The following is a 15783-nucleotide window of genomic DNA, read 5'->3' as shown; positions in this document are numbered from 1 at the left end:
AGTGGCCGATGCCGCGATTACTAGTATCCGATAGCGGGCGAGCATCAACTGGCGGATAGTCCGCAGTCATTGCCATAATTGCTTTTCTGCGCACACTGGGGTTATGACCATGCTCTTCTCTGCTCGACAGGTAGTAGTATATTGTAATAATGTGTCGCGGTTGATGTAACTAGCCACTATCCAACTCCACACACTTGACAGCTGATCGCGGGTCTCTCCCCCGGAAGAGCCTCACCGCCTGCCAGCTCCAATCGCGGCTTTCCCCCATCGGTTCGAATCCACAACCAAGTCCAACTTCCTTCGTCTTCAGTTCTCACCTTTTGCCCCTTCGCCTTTGCTCCCTCCAGTTCTACCTCCCTGCCCCCGAGCACGGCCGCCTCTCCGCTCCTCTCTTCCTTCCTGCCTTCTTATTAGCACCCTTTTTGAGTCTTTCGACCATCTCTTCTCCATCCTGCCCACCATGTCCGGTGAAGCCTGGCTCTATCTGTTGGCGGTGTTGATTAACGCCGTCAACCTGTTCCTGCAGGTCTTCTTTACTATCATGTACAGCGATTTGGAATGGTATGATCTGGCTCTATCCTTCTTCTTGTCTTGCAGATCTCTATCGTATGCGTGGACGAGCTCTTGTGAGCCGCATGGGAGCTCGCCATGGATTGCGACAGCGTGATGGAACCCAACCAGCTAACTAACCTGGTCCGCTCCCGCAGTGACTACATCAACCCCATTGATCTGTGCAACCGCCTCAACGCCTACATCGTGCCCGAGGCCGCCGTTCACGCTTTCCTGACCTTCCTGTTCATCATCAATGGCTACTGGGTCGCCATCGTCCTGAACCTGCCTCTGTTGGCGTTCAACGCTAAGAAGTAATTCTGTCCTTCCAGCTCCACCATGGTGCAGCTCAACTAACCAACCACCCTCTCTACAGGATCTACGAGAACCAGCACCTCCTGGATGCGACCGAGATCTTCCGCAAGCTGAACGTGCACAAGAAGGTTAGACTACAGCATCAATCACGCTATTTAGGGCGGACCGACCGCTGACGCAAATTGCAGGAATCTTTCATCAAGTTGGGCTTCCACCTTCTGATGTTCTTCTTCTACCTCTACAGCATGATCGTCGCCTTGATCCGCGACGAGTCTCACTGACTTCGTGGCAAGACGGAGCACGCACTGCGCAACGGCCGCTCGGGCTGAAGTGTCATAGCAGTGCAATTGTCTTGACTTCTCTCTTGGCTAGGGAAGATTGGATGGAGCATGGTTCTGCGAGTATCTGTCTCGCTGCTGTATCCCGACGCAACTTGCGCCTCTCGTCCCGGCTGCTTGACACTGTCGTCGGTGTGCCGGCGCATGCAGCAGAAGAGACCTTGTATATGACGTGACTATGAAAGCATATCATTGATGACAGCGAACGCGTGGGGTCTCAAGATCTTGATGTTTTTTTAGGTTTGCGGAAGAGAGATAGGCGATAGACGAGGTTAATCCGATCGCCTGGGAGCAGCAAGCCGGAGAGGCTGCTTGAGTTGTTTCTTGTTTGTTTAGTGTACTTTCCTTGGGTTTCTGATGTTGCTAAATTCCTGTTAATGTCTTCAATAATGGTGCTGTATATACCTCAGCGGTGTGACAATGAAGCGCGTATGACATTCTGATTCCCTGTAGAATAACAGCTATGTAGATAGTTAGTAATTACTGGTAAGTGTTGGTTGTCCGCCGGAGTTCCTGCGCGGGCGGTGCTTCCGCCTTCCGTAAAAGTCGGGCGTGGAACTTCTGCCGATCGAAGAAACCAAGCTTGCTTCGACTTCATTTCTCGCCGCATCGGGGAAGTTCAGTTGGCTTCTTCTTCTCTGAATCATAGCCATCGCTGCAATCATGGCATCATTACTCGGCGCCGGTTACGAGTCTAGTGACGATGACTCGACCAAGCCCACTCAAGTCCAATCTACGGTGCCCTCAGCGACTACGATCGTCGCGGCGCCTGAAGTGAACACAGAGGTTTGGTCCCCCAGTTTCTTTTAAAATTGCTGCTGTGCACTGGCTTTCCTACTATTCTTCAACTTGGCATGTCTGGTGTATCTAACAAACCTACAGGATCAAGCGCATATGCAGATGATGCTCGCTAACACCTCATCCACCGCGCTGACCTACAACGCAACCTACGATGATCTCTCGCGGCCGTCTCAAGGCCCCGTCAATCCCTTCAAACCTGCCGGACCAGCGAACGGCCTCAAGCGCAAGAATGTCCCGACCGGGTACGCCGAAGAAGCAGCCATTAGTGAGGCGACATTCGCCGCGCAACACCGCACCTTTCAGAGTCTAGGCTACACGCGCAACCCCGGTCTCCCGGGTCAATTCGTCGGAAATCTTGACAACGCAGCCCAATTTGGTGGCCGTGATGTGATTCAGATGAAACCCTCGAAGGAGGCATCCAAAGCGCTGCGCGCGAAACGGCAAAAGAAGGGCGACCCCAGCATCGTTGAAGGCGAAGGTGCCTACCTCGGCCCATGGGCGAAATACCAACGTGAGGAGTTTTACGAGGAGGAGGCCGCTGAGGAGGACCGCGAGCTTGCTAGCGATGAGGAGTACGTTGAGGTAGACGAAGAGGAAGATCTGGCGCCATCGGCCATGCCTGCCATGAGCAAAGAAGCGACCGACTACCAAGACGACACGACCAAGGTCGAATCCACCGAATTCCACGGCACAGAGCAATTCGATTACCTGGGCCGCACGTACATGCACGTTCCTCAAGATTTGGACATCGACCTCCGCAAAGACCCCGGCAGCACCAAGAACTTCATCCCCAAGAAACTCATCCATACCTGGAAATCGCACACCAAGGCCATCACCTCGCTCCGCTTCTTCCCCCGCTCCGGCCACCTCCTCCTCTCCTCCGCCGCCGACGGCAAAGCCAAGATCTGGGACGCCTATCACTCACGCGAACTGCTACGCACTTTCTCCGGCCACTCAAAGGCCATCACGGACACCGACTTCCACCCCAGCGGCACCACCTTTCTCACAGCCTCCTACGACCGCCAAATCAAGCTTTGGGACACCGAATATGGCAAATGTCTTGGACGCTTCAGCACAGGCAAGACCCCTCACGTCATCCGCTTCAACCCTGGTGCCGAACACTCGCACGAGTTCCTGGCCGGTATGTCCGACAAGAAGATCGTGCAATTCGACACCCGCTCCGGCGAACTGGTCCAAGAATACGACCACCACCTGGCAGCCATCAATACCATCACCTTCGTCGACGACAATCGCCGCTTCATCTCCACCTCGGACGACAAGTCCCTCCGCGCCTGGGAATACGGCATCCCCGTCCCCATCAAATTCATCGCCGAACCCTACATGTTCGCCCTCACCCGCGCCACCCCCCACCCCAACGGCAAATACGTGGCCTTCCAATCTGGCGATAACCAGATCGTCGTGTACGGCGCTACCGACAAGTTCCGCCAGAACCGGAAGAAGAGCTTCCGCGGCCACAACAACGCCGGCTACGCCATTGACATCAAGATCTCCCCCGATGGACAATTCATCGCATCGGGAGACAGTGGCGGCTATGTCTGCTTCTGGGATTGGAAGACGGGTAAAATGTATCACAAGATCCTGGCGGGTGGCAAGGAAGGTGGCGCGACTACTTGCTTGGATTGGCATCCACAGGAAACTAGTAAGGTCGTTACGGGTGGGTTGGACGGTTTGATCAAATATTGGGATTAGGTTGCTTGCTTGCTTTGCTTCGCTTCATTATGTCTGTATAGGTGTTTTGTGTGTAATAGATATATGCATAAAATGGGTTATATCGGCTACATGCCCACTTTGAACATGACGTATACCATTGTTCACTTGTCTGAGATGATGGTAGATAAATGAAAAAGATTAGTGCTGACACAAATAAGGTATGATAGGATTGAATCAAGTCATTGAAATCTACTATTTCCAGATCATCCATTCACACATACCACACAATAGTACCTAATATACAAAACCACCCATGCTTTCATCCACACGGAAACATACAATTGAAATAAACTAAAAACTAGCCATCTCAATCCAACTGGCGACAAATGCCAACGCGCGACCCCGATCCATCGCCATACGTTGGGCGAACTCCGAGAAATCAAGCTTTGCGCCACTGCCGCCGCGTTCCTTGGCTTCGCGCTCGACCTTCTCTAGGTATGCGAGATGGGCGATGCGAGCCTTGGACGGGGGTCGGGGAGGACTGGCCTGTCTAGGGAGAGGAGGAGGAGGGGCTGAGGACGATGACGAGAGGGGCAAGGTGTGGATAGGGGAGGGGGAGAGTTTAGGGGCTGTGGCTTCGGCTTCTGGGGAGGAGATGGAGGGGGAGCTTGGGGCTGGGAAGGAGGTTGTAGTGGTGGGTTCTAGACGGAGTTCGGCGGGGAGGTGATGGGTTTGTTGGGAGTGGAAGGCGAGATGGGAAGGTGAGGAGGGGGCACTGTTGGTACTGCTGGAGAGGATGAGGTCGGAGTCGTCGTGGTGCTCGGGCTCGGGCTTGTGCTCGTGCTCGTGCTCGTCGGGTTCGTTGGGTCGGTGGTGTGGGAGGGTGGGATCATAGTAGGATGCGATGGATGGGGGTCGGGATTCTTCTTGGTGGTCGTCAACTTCTTCGTCGTCTTCTTCGAAAGTGGACGCGTGCGAGGAAGGGGACATGGGTATGCGTTCTGTTCCCAGAGTGCGGAGGAAGTCATGACCTGATCGCGGGTCCATGGCTTCTTCTTCATCTTCATCGTCGCCTTGTTCTTCGACTTCCGGAACGCCGAGATAGACAACGTCGTCGTTGAGTACACCCAAGTCTGGAGTGGGAGGGGGAAGCACAGGGCCATCCTGGACGGGCTCGAGACGTGGACTGCGGACAGAATAGCCTGCCCGGCTGAGCAGTTCGTCCAGGGAATGGTCACGGAATGGGTTGTCCATCGACGACTCTGGAGGCTCATCTGGCTCCTCGTTGGTCTGCCGGTCCTCTGCGGGGGCAAGTTGCGTGCCGGATTCCATCTGCTCGAATTGTTCAATTTCGCGCGCCCACATCTTGCGCTCGGCCCGGGTCCGGAAGGCCTCCATAAGAAGGTCCTCTTTCGGCTTGAACAGAAGGTCAAGCAGTTCGTTGAATCCTTGCTGTGTGACTTGATACAGAATCTCTTTGCCGACATCTCTTTCAACCTCTGGAATCTCGAACCCGCCCCATCGCTCACCCACCAGGATGCTGCGGGATGAGGTTGACGGGTTGGAGCGTACGTCGTAGTCGTCGGTGAGATCATCTTGGAACCGCACCTTGGAGGAAGAGCGAGATCGGGGAGATGGCGGGTGAGACTCAGGCTGGGGCTCGTCGACATCATCCTCGTCCTCATCCTCGCTCAGGCCAGCCACGTCCATGTCGCTGCGATAACCGGGCGGAACGGTTGCGCCGTCTTCCTCGTCAGTATAGAAGCGTCTGCGCTGCCAGCGGTCGTGAATGCCGGCGCTGCGAGTCACGTTGACCCGGAGTCGGTCCTGAGCGCACATTCTGTTGTAGACTGCGGTACCAACACGGGCCCGATCGGCTGGGTCAGTAATATCGTTCAGAGGGACATGATATCCAAGCGCGTTCACGATATCGTGGTCGCGAACATGTTCCGGCGGAGGCCACCTATCGCTGGCACCGGAAGAGTTGGAGGCATCGTCAGGGATATTACTACCATCGTCACCGTTGACTTCTCTTCTAGTGTTGCTTCCTGAAGTATGAGCCACGCCAGATCCGGACGGAGTCGCCAGGCGAGCAGCAGTTGGGAACATGGGTCGCACGCTTCCGTACTGGCTTCGCACTGCAGCGTCTCCCACGACCGAGTGTCTATCTGCAGTATCCGCGCGGTCTGATCGTACGATTCCTTCGCTGTCCACAAGCTCCATGTCGCCGTCCTGATTCACACGCTTACCCTCCCCGGTCCTCGAGGCTTCCCCGGAGGGAATACTGCCAGGGAAAGCCGAGCTGATCGGCTGACTTCCCAGTACAACATCCCGAGCACCACCCTCCAGAAAGTCGTCTTCCATACCTGCCACCATGTCTCTAGTCAGCTCTCTACTAAGCGCATAGTAGGCCCGGAAAACCCGTAGAAAATCCTTCCGTTCGATGTAGTTGTCGCCATCAATGTCGTATCCACGGAACACGCGCCGTAGCCGCTCGTCATTGCTCTTGTTGTTGAGACTGGCAATGCCTTTCAAGAACTCCTCAAACCCAATCAGACCGTCGCCATTGGTATCATAGAAGGCAAACATGCGGTCATAGATCAGGCTAGGTGGCGGTGGGCGGATGGATGTGTTCGGTACAAAACACCGGTCAAACGTCTTTCGATCAATGGCCATGTAGAGCTTGTTCGGGTCTTCTTCCCACTCATGGTTGGCCAAGCAGCGGAATTGGTCCCAAAGCGCATCCAACTCGGTATTTTCAAAGCTCGTCTCCTTCATGAGGCGCTTGGCCAAAGACCGAGATAAGCTGCGCGGTAGCATGCTAGGCTTCCCAGGGTACCAGACCGGCTGAGATTGTCGAGGATTGCCCAGGAATGGGGCGGGTATCCGGACCTTGTAGAACAGGTGCGTCTTAATGTGCACTCCCATGGCTTCGCACGTTTCACACAAATCGTAGTCGATGCAGTTCGCGCATCTGTAACGAATACCCTGGATGGGCATGGCGCCGCAGCTATTGCACGTCACGCCGCGATGGATATATCCGTCCCGTCTTGCCTGGTCCTCGGCAATATGGTACAACAAGTTGAGTAGATTCTGTCCTTCTCTCGTTGGCGACGAGTCATTATTCCCGTCCCTCCACGAAAACACACTTTGATCATCCACGACCGTCTCCCCACCATCCATATTCTGCGCCGGCGGCGACTCTTCGGGAAAGGTCGATGTCGACAAGGTGACCCTCTCGCCGTTCTGTCGCCGCCGCCGTAGCTCCTCCCCGTAGTTATTATCCGCATTGAAACGCATTAAGGCCCTCTCGATTCCGGCCTGCGAGATCCCCCGCCGCTGGAGCTCTACCATCAAGTATTCCCATTCCGGACACCCTTCTTGTATAAAATGGGTGGGCGGAAAGTCCAGTGCCAAGAAGGATTCCAGGAAAGTGTCTTCCATCATCTCGCGCATCCGCTCCGCATGGGCTTGGGGAACCCCCACTTCTTCCATGAGCTGGTCCCGGGTTGCGAGCAGAGACGGGAGGAGACCACTTTCCACGCGCCTTCCATCTTCTGTCTCGATGCGAAATGTTCCGTATACTCCATTCTGGCGTTCCAGCTGTTCCAGGTGCGCGATAGCTCGCGTCGACGGGGTGTCGTCAACGGGATGGTCACTGGCGTTGCTGGCTTCGCTTCTCCGTCGCCGGCGACGGACGGCCCTGCGGCGTCGGAGTGAAGTTCGGGAAGTCGAAGGAGGAGAGGAGCTGAGGTAGTTGTGGATGTAGACGATCGCGTAGGCGGCGGCCACCCCGGAGAGCAGATAGAGAATGGGGCGATATCGCGACAGCGCCAGCCGTGGGCGGGTGTCCGACATGGCGGGCGATAAGGAATGTGACAGCTAGGCCGAAGGGATCATTCTTGTGGAATTTCGCTGGGGGTTGCCGGTGGAACTCTCGGGAGCTGCAGGTGCTGTTGGCTCCTAAAACTGCGACAGAATGACTTGGAAGCTGACAGTTTGGAATTCCGGGGAAAGTTGGCGGAGCCATGCAAGTCCAAAGACTCGAAAGTCCCATCACCGCCTCGACCTGCCGCGTTTTGACTCCTGACGGACTTACCACCGCTTCTTCTCTGGTCCAACTTCAAACTTAATTTCTCTTCTGGATGAAGACGCAGCTTGTGGTCAACATCTTCGATTTATGAACTATTCCAATGAGAATAAAGACCGGCTTGTTCCACGATTGTCGAAGTAATATCAATGAACTACCACGGCACTTCACCCCTGGGTTGGCTATTTCCGGTCAATGATTGCTTGTAGTAAGGACAGCGCTGATAGACATTTGTTGCAAAAGCATCATTTCTGGACTCGATCCACATTTTGGATATGCCTCTAATATGAGTAAAATCATTCCAGGTGCTAATGAGTTTATGCTGCTTTCGTTACTTGCTCTGGCTCTCCATGGCGGGGGACACATGCGTCCACTTCAGGGCCATATAACTTCATTTAGGTCATTGGCGCTCCTTTCCCATAAAACTATATCCATTTATAAAAGCAAGGAACGAAGACTAACTATGCCGGGCGATATTAATAATCCATCACCTGTTTAAGCATCAAATTTAGCATCTTCACCAGACCTGCAGCTTTCTCGGGCCTCGAGGGAAATATCCTCAGTGTCCGGCCCCATCTCCGCTGCAATTAGCTCGAAGGACTTGTTGCTTCCTCTTGAGTTTCACGTATCTAGACTCCAATAGGTCGTGATGAGGCCCATCAGCATGAAGATTGCGGAGCTATCATTCGAGCCAGCGACAACAGTCATTTATCAGCAGAGTCCTAGCAGCAATGACCACTTACCGAGGTTGAAAAAGATGTGCGTCAAAACATAGAGGACAACCAGGGCAAACGAGTTGTCATGAGTGCTAGGTAGTTAAACGCCGCTCCAGTGATTGAATACAGAATCACAATGATATGCAGGTTCCGCCGGCCGATCCGGTCGATGACGAGAAGGGTAATGACACTGCCAACCACTCTCCCAGTAGACGCTATAGACATTCCAATAGTGCTGGATACGAGTAGATATAGCTTGTTCACATAGTACCACGCCCTTGACTTAGATTTGTATTTGTGCGGAATAGCAGCATTATATTCACACTCCGGATTCATGTATATATACAGTCAAAAACAACTACATAGTCTAGTACTACTACTAGGCCGGCACTTTTAATGCTTCCTTTCCCCAAGTCTATATTGTACTATCTGCTGATCATAAGTACTAGATTCAAAATGATGCCATCTAAGCCATCGTATATACCTCTATGATATTTTTTTCATCAAACCACCCAGCCGTAGCATATGCAGCCACTATGCAAGTATATAGGTGTGCCCACTCATCAAGCAAGTAAAAGCCCTCTGGCACAAACCTACCTTCATCTACCTACACCCCTTCGCCCTTATCCCAATCCTAGATCTTGAACACCACCTACCGCGACAACTTCCTCTCCCTAATAAAGAAACTACTAATCAATGCACAAAACACCACCCCAACCAAGAACGCGAACCCCTTATTCGTCGCCCAGCCATAACAGCTGCGCACGATCTTTCCGGTAGCCGGATCCAGCGTCTTGATGAAGTCGAGGCTCTGGCGGACGCCGTCGACAATCTTATCGATGTCTTTACTGTCGCGGAGGGCGGAGTGCAGGCGTTCACGGAGGAGTTGTTGTACCACTGTTGAGGAGAGGGAGAGGCCGATAACGGAGCCGAGGGAACGGAAGAGATAGGAGCAAGCTGTTACGACGGCTTGGTCTTCGGGGGTGGAGTTGGAGACTATTTTGGGTGAGGTTAGTGAGTTGGGATGTGAAGACGGGACGGGGACTTACTGAGGCTGATTAAAGTGGAGGTCACGCCGATGCCATTTCCAAAAGCGCAAGCGACCATGCCTAGTACCAGGACGGTCGTGTTCTCGGTCACAGCACCAGAGGCCATGAAGATGGTGGAAAGGCCTATCGTGAGGCCGGCATAGGCCGCGATGGTGAGCCAGTAGAATTTGCCCGTCCATTTCATGATGTAGCCGGCGAAGAGGGAGCCGCTGACGCCGGAGATGATGCTAGGAAGAAGGCGCACGCCAGCAACGGTGGCGGAGACACCGTCTACGGCTTGGAAGAAGAGAGGGATGTAGAACAGGGCGGCGAGCCAGCCGCCGAAACTGAAAAAGTTACATGCGTATGCGGCAAAGAAGGTCCGGTTGAAGATGATGTGGCCGGGGGCGAAGGGTTCGGCGGCGTAGAAGACCTCTATGATGATGAAGAGGACGAAGAGAGCTGTGGAGACGCTCAGAGAAACGATGGTAATGGGCATTGTCCAGGAGACGTTGCTGCCACGGTCCAGACCGAGAAGGAAGCCGAAGACTGCGCCGACGAGGACAATGGCACCAGGAAAGTCGATGCGACGCAATTTCGTCTTCCAATGGCTATCTTCCTGGGCGGGGAGGTCGAGCATGACAGTCACGGCGATGAAGGCGAGAATACAGAGGGGAACTTGAGCGATGAAGGCCCTGGGTTATGTCAGAGGATGGTCGGAAACAAGAGGGAGTGGTTTGAATGGGGTGTACCATCGCCAGCCGATAAAGTCGGATAGGATACCACCTGCATGATGGGTTAGAAGGGACGTTGACCTTTCGCTATCGATCAAATCGTACCTAGAGGGGCACCTATGCCAGAGCCCGTTGCGTAGATGATATTGATCACACCTTGCCAAACACCCCGATCGCGGAGGGGAACGATGTCGCTCATCAGGATACTCACGACGGTGGTCATACCGCCGCCACCAATACCTTGGAAAACCTGACCACATCGTCAGTGACTTGGTCGAAGCGAAGACAACAGGATCAACCTACGCGTGCAGCGATGAGCTGATCAATGTTCTGCGCAAGACCGCAGAACAAGCAACCGATGCCGAATATAGCATATGCGAACAAGAGACAGGGTTTGCGACCGAAGATATCACTCAATTTGCCGTACAACGGCTGAAACGACGTCAAAGTCAAAAAGTAGGAGGTGGCGATCCAGCTGGTCAAGTTGAGAGCCTCCAAGTCACTGCCAATCTGCCCGTAACTGGCCATGATGATGGTTTGGTCGGCTGCAGAGAGGAATACCTGGGCGGCAGTTAGTATTGCCGAGGAAGTTCCATTGCGCAAAAAGATGGGGAATCACATACTCCCAAAGAGATAGCCGGAATGATATACCTTAGCCCCATCCCCGATTCGGAAGCATCTTTCGCCTGCTCCTCTTGAGGGGAAATAGTCTGCTCGCCGGACTCGACATCCTGACGGCCAATGTTGGGGATAGCCCCCGTGGTAGAGCCATTGCTTTGGGGACCCAGCAACGGGGAGGTCTCGGAAGGAATCCTTTCTGGAGACATGATGGGGGAAAATGACTCTAGAGAAAGGCAGTCTCCATTACCAGGGGGGCCAGGGAGTCGACACAGAGGTCGAGAAGCTGGAGAAGGGGGAGGGGAGAAGAAAGCAAGGGAAGAGTCACCGATTGACAGAGGAAGAAGGGCGAATAAGTAATAACTAAATGCTCACTAAATTGACTCACTAACTGGACTTCTACTAGTTGAAGGGCCCCTGCACCGCTGTCACGTGGAGATAAGCACTTGTTTTCCCCACTTGCGGAATTACCGCCAAACTCCGTCTTGATTGGTTTTATCGGCAACACGACTGCCAACTCTCGCTCGGCCGAGGCTGAACATCGAGAGATCATCATCGACGGTTATACAAGAGTGGATAGCATAGGCAAGTCTGTCACTTGGGAGTGTTGATTATGACGTGGCTATACCTGTCCGTCCGAGGAGGGATGACAGTAAAACAGATAGTGGGGAGAGAATTTCTCGATACGGAGACGGGTCCGTCCGCCCCAATGGCGATGATCTCTTCTCAGATATCGCAATCGCAACTCTATCGTTAGGCTGGCTATTTTTTCCGATCCGGCCGCGTACGTAATGCCAACTACGCTCTCTTATTACAATGGCAGTGGGAAAATGGCTTGTTTGCTGCACTTTCATCCTTAAATGATAGTAAAGTAAACTTCGACAACGCAATGCGAGACACTAAAAGACACAAACATGGATATGGTCATGGTCCATTCCTATACACTAAGGATATCTTCAACGACGAACAAAGACAGCGGCATGAGAATCTCTTAGAACACTCCCAAAACAGTGCCAATACAGCACGCATCACACCCAACTCTCATAATCATAAAACGCTCTATCCCGTTACGCTACCTGCATGCAAATATACTTGAAATTCACGCTTCCGCAGCAGCCGGGATGGGCACAGGCCCACCAGGAGAGTCGGGGAAGCGCGCAGTCAGCACCTCAACACCATCCTCCGTAACCAAAAGCGTATGCTCGAACTGGGCAGAGAAGGCTCCATCGGCCGTGGAGCTGGTCCAGTCATCGGGCCAGGTACGATCGCGGTGAGTTCCCTGGTTGATCATGGGCTCGATCGTGAAGCACATACCGGGCTTGGCAACACCCACGGCCTTATTCTTCGCGTAGTGAGGGACGTTAGGAGCGCAGTGGAACAGCTGGTTGATGCCGTGACCGCAGTAGCTCTTGACCACACTGCAGTCCCGGGACTTGGCGTGCTTCTCGATCACGTTGCCAGGATCGCGGAACAGCATGCCCGGCTTCACCAGCTCAATGGACTTGTCCAAGCACTCACGCGCCGTCTCCACCACGCGCACAGCATCGGGGTTGGCCTTGGCCTTGTCACCGACGTAGTAGGTCTCATTGATATCTCCGTGGAAACCGTTGTGGTACAGCGTAACGTCAATGTTGACAATGTCGCCGTCCTCGAGGGGCCGCTGATCGGGGATACCGTGACAGATGATCTCGTTGATGGACGTGCAGACCGACTTAGGGAAGTTGTAGTAGTTGAGGGGGGAGGGGTACGACTGTAGTCAATCGCATCAGTACCAAAACAAACCGCGACTTAGATCTGACAACGCAATATGCCCGGAGAAGCACTTACTTCACGCTCGACACAAGCCTTGTGGACCACCTCATCAATGTAATCGGTCGTAACACCGGGCTTCAACTCCCGCGCAGCAATATCCAGCACCTCACGGGCCAGACGGCACACCTTGCGCATGCCCTCCTGCTCCTCCTTACTCAGGATCTTGATGTTGTTGCGGCCGACGAACTTCTGCTCGGAACGAGGGATACCATCCTTGGCGTAGTCGGGATGGGGGATGGTCTTGGGGACGGTTCGCATAGGCGACAGAGGGTAGACAGGGCGCAGATTGCCGGCGAACTGGAAGGCGGGGAAGGGGTTGTACAAGCCGGTTGCTGGATCTGGTTCAGAAACTACCTTAGGAGGGAAGAGATTGGCCAGGAAATTACTCTTCTTGTGAATAGTCTTGTGTTCGCTCTGTATGAGACTAGTCAGCATTCGCAGATCACCTCGAAAGCGTCGAGACCCACGTGAACCGGATGGGTCACGTAAGGCAGCCTACCCAACTCCGTTTGAAACAGTCCTGCGAGCAGAAGAAGCTATCCGTGCCCGCCTTGAGGCATGTCGGACACTGCAACGTGCCTGCATTCTTGTCACAGTCCAACCCCATGCATTTCCGCGTTGCGACTTCCGCCATTTTGAAACCAAGCGATATCGCGAGAGTAAAAGAGAATAATGCAAATGACCGCTAGGAGATGAAGAAGAGAGGGAAAGATGCGCCGGAGGAGTGATAAGTCGAGCTAGAAGGGAAAAAATGGGACAATCCCCCGCGGATGGGCCTGGCGTGGCGTTGGCGCTTATCCGCCCGGCCAATTCCAGGCACTCCATTCCCGCATTGGGTTAGTGTGGTCTATCTTTTCTGAACCTGAAGTAGACTAGTGTATCCGGTCTTACCCTAAGTAAGCGCCAACAGGCGCGCGTGAATGGCGTCAGAGGACCCAAATGGAACATGCTCGTTGGTCAATCAGCCCAATGCTTATCGGAGGGAGCGGCTAGAACGAGCTCCCAGTTGGCTGTAAAAAAGTTCCACGGACCCACCGCCATATGGAAGATGGAAGGCATGCGTGTGACGCAGCTGTCAGTTGCCTTTTCAATATCATTTTAAGCTCGGCCGATCTGCAGTTAGTTATACTACGCAGACTCGGAAACATTCTTGAGAATCAAGATTCATAGAGAGTGATCAGATAGATTTTCGATCACGAGCTCCGGTCAACATGGAGCAACCGTCTGCTGGACGACAAAAAGTCGTCATCGTGGGTGCTGGCCCGGTGGGGTCTCTGGCGGCACTCTACGCTGCTGCCAGAGGCGACGATGTCGAAATGTACGAGCTACGTGGAGGTTAGTCACTATAAGCTGCCCGGTTATCCTGGATATTTTGATTCCTTTGGCATTGGGCAGGGCAGGTTTCGATGAATTCATAATCATCGACCCCGCATCATCCTGATGACTCCATCTTCTATCAAAATGGGGCCGTTCTCACACTACATGATTTACAGACCTGCGTGATCCAAACACTATCCCTCTAAACTTCACCAAGTCCATCAACCTCGCCCTCTCCGAACGAGGCATCACCGCCATGCGGCAGGCTAACCGAGAGGAACTCATCAACCGCGTCCTCGCCGACGCCATCCCCATGCACGGACGTATGATTCACGGCCGAAGCGACGGCAAGCTCTGGGAAGCTGCACAAACCTATGACGTCCATGGCCGGGTATACCTTCATTTTTCTCATTTCCAAACAGAAACAACCCCATCTAACCTCATCTCTTAGGCTATCAATGCCGTTGACCGTGGCACTCTCAACAATGCCCTCCTGGATGAACTATCGCGCACTCCAAACGTCAAGTTGTTCTTCAACCACAAGCTCACCGGCGCCGACTTCCGCACCAACCGTGCCTGGCTCGAACGCCGCACGCCGGGCACCGCTTCCACTCCGGAATCAGTGACCGAGATCGAAATCACCTTCGACTACCTCATCGGTGCCGATGGCGCCCACTCCGCCTCCCGCTATCATATGATGAAGTTCGCCCGAGTCGACTATCAACAGGAGTACATTGACACGCTCTGGTGCGAATTCCGCATTCCTCCATGCCCGAAAACAGGAGACTTTCAGATATCTCCCAACCATCTACACATCTGGCCGGGCAAAGAATTCATGTTCATTGCGCTCCCCTCAGCAGATAAATCCTTCACGTGCACGTTATTCGCGCCAGCCTGGCACTACGAGAAACTGGAAAAGAGCACTCCGCAAGATCTGGTGACTTCTTTCGATTACAACTTCCCCGGCGTCTGTCCCAACCTGATTACCCCTGAAGCCCTATCTGAGCAGTTCACCGAGAACCCGCACCTCCCTCTCATCAGTCTGAAATGTAGACCACACCACTACGGCTCCAGCGCAGTAATAGTCGGCGATGCCGCGCATGCCGTCCTCCCTTTCTATGGACAGGGACTGAACGCCGGTCTTGAGGATATTCGCGTTCTCTTCTCTTTCATGGACCAGTATGGTGTATATGATGATGCTGTCTCTCCTACACCTGAAGCTCGTGCCTTAGCCCGCGCCGCAGCATTGCAGGCATACACCAACCAACGCACGGCCGATACATGGGCGATCAATGACCTGTCTAAGCAGAACTATCTTGAGATGCGCTGGGGCGTCAAGAGTCCGGTTTATAGGCTGCGCAAGACGGTGGAGGAGACACTGGATCGCTATGTGCCGAGCCTAGGATGGCAGACACAGTACTCCCGGGTGAGTTTCAGTAACCAGCGGTATTCGGAGGTGATTGCGTCTGTGAAGAAGCAGGGGAAGTTGCTAGGGATTGCTGGGCTGGGGTCGATTTTGGTGTCGGCGATGATTGGGGCTGGGGTGTTGATGAGGTGGCCAGAGAGATTGTCATTTGGGGCTATTTGGAGGACGGTGTTTGGAAGAAATTGAGGGACTCATCAGTATTTTTTCTATTTGTTTGAAGTTGTTATTTTGCGTGATATAACAGTGTAAGTACTATAGTTGATATTTTTCTCCTGCATGCAATGATAGAATGACGCCAAAGCACGTAAAATTAGCATCTGAACCTTATACTCCAAACTATATATCAATTCCCAGTTTACCCAAAAGGG

General features: G+C 53.5%; 7 protein-coding genes across 7 annotated transcripts; 4 read left to right on the top strand and 3 right to left on the bottom strand.

Moving 5' to 3' along the window:
• Positions 1 to 245: 245 nt before the first annotated feature.
• Positions 246 to 1557, top strand: ASPBRDRAFT_42701 (cornichon family protein). Its single transcript, XM_067624853.1, has 4 exons — positions 246 to 561; positions 708 to 863; positions 926 to 992; positions 1053 to 1557. The coding sequence occupies exons 1-4, from the start codon at positions 461 to 463 to the stop codon at positions 1143 to 1145; spliced, it is 417 nt and encodes a 138-aa protein (XP_067480184.1). The 5' UTR covers positions 246 to 460; the 3' UTR covers positions 1146 to 1557.
• Positions 1558 to 1865: 308 nt separating this feature from the next.
• Positions 1866 to 3713, top strand: ASPBRDRAFT_54725 (WD40 repeat domain-containing protein; the record flags this gene model as incomplete). Its single annotated transcript, XM_067627282.1, has 2 exons — positions 1866 to 1988; positions 2085 to 3713. 2 exons carry the CDS (start codon positions 1866 to 1868, stop codon positions 3711 to 3713), a joined length of 1752 nt encoding a protein of 583 aa, XP_067480183.1.
• A 312-nt stretch (positions 3714 to 4025) lies between these two features.
• On the bottom strand, positions 4026 to 7748 carry ASPBRDRAFT_176607 (EF hand domain protein; the record flags this gene model as incomplete). Its single annotated transcript, XM_067619835.1, has 2 exons — positions 4913 to 7748; positions 4026 to 4348 (listed from the first exon to the last, which is right to left on the bottom strand). The coding sequence occupies exons 1-2, from the start codon at positions 7530 to 7532 to the stop codon at positions 4026 to 4028; spliced, it is 2943 nt and encodes a 980-aa protein (XP_067480182.1). The 5' UTR covers positions 7533 to 7748.
• A 54-nt stretch (positions 7749 to 7802) lies between these two features.
• Positions 7803 to 8633, top strand: ASPBRDRAFT_42698 (uncharacterized protein). Its single transcript, XM_067624851.1, has one exon. It carries the CDS (start codon positions 8051 to 8053, stop codon positions 8261 to 8263), a length of 213 nt encoding a protein of 70 aa, XP_067480181.1. The 5' UTR covers positions 7803 to 8050; the 3' UTR covers positions 8264 to 8633.
• A 341-nt stretch (positions 8634 to 8974) lies between these two features.
• Positions 8975 to 11200, bottom strand: ASPBRDRAFT_42697 (putative MFS multidrug transporter). Its single transcript, XM_067624850.1, has 6 exons — positions 10866 to 11200; positions 10546 to 10803; positions 10348 to 10492; positions 10261 to 10294; positions 9530 to 10203; positions 8975 to 9476 (listed from the first exon to the last, which is right to left on the bottom strand). The coding sequence occupies exons 1-6, from the start codon at positions 11067 to 11069 to the stop codon at positions 9133 to 9135; spliced, it is 1659 nt and encodes a 552-aa protein (XP_067480180.1). The 5' UTR covers positions 11070 to 11200; the 3' UTR covers positions 8975 to 9132.
• A 479-nt stretch (positions 11201 to 11679) lies between these two features.
• Positions 11680 to 13438, bottom strand: ASPBRDRAFT_74802 (methionine aminopeptidase MAP1). Its single transcript, XM_067629257.1, has 3 exons — positions 13172 to 13438; positions 12688 to 13086; positions 11680 to 12610 (listed from the first exon to the last, which is right to left on the bottom strand). Exons 1-3 carry the CDS (start codon positions 13304 to 13306, stop codon positions 11960 to 11962), a joined length of 1185 nt encoding a protein of 394 aa, XP_067480179.1. The 5' UTR covers positions 13307 to 13438; the 3' UTR covers positions 11680 to 11959.
• A 282-nt stretch (positions 13439 to 13720) lies between these two features.
• On the top strand, positions 13721 to 15742 carry bna4 (kynurenine 3-monooxygenase). The gene is made up of 3 exons (XM_067624849.1): positions 13721 to 14007; positions 14166 to 14380; positions 14441 to 15742. The coding sequence occupies exons 1-3, from the start codon at positions 13884 to 13886 to the stop codon at positions 15599 to 15601; spliced, it is 1500 nt and encodes a 499-aa protein (XP_067480178.1). The 5' UTR covers positions 13721 to 13883; the 3' UTR covers positions 15602 to 15742.
• The last annotated feature ends 41 nt before the right edge of the window (positions 15743 to 15783 follow it).

This window comes from Aspergillus brasiliensis (assembly GCF_001889945.1).
Source record: "Aspergillus brasiliensis CBS 101740 unplaced genomic scaffold ASPBRscaffold_5, whole genome shotgun sequence".
In the NCBI taxonomy this organism is placed as follows: Eukaryota; Fungi; Ascomycota; class Eurotiomycetes; order Eurotiales; family Aspergillaceae; genus Aspergillus; species Aspergillus brasiliensis.
The sequence above is the reverse complement of the archived record's forward strand: the minus strand, read 5'-3'. Positions and strand labels throughout refer to the sequence as shown.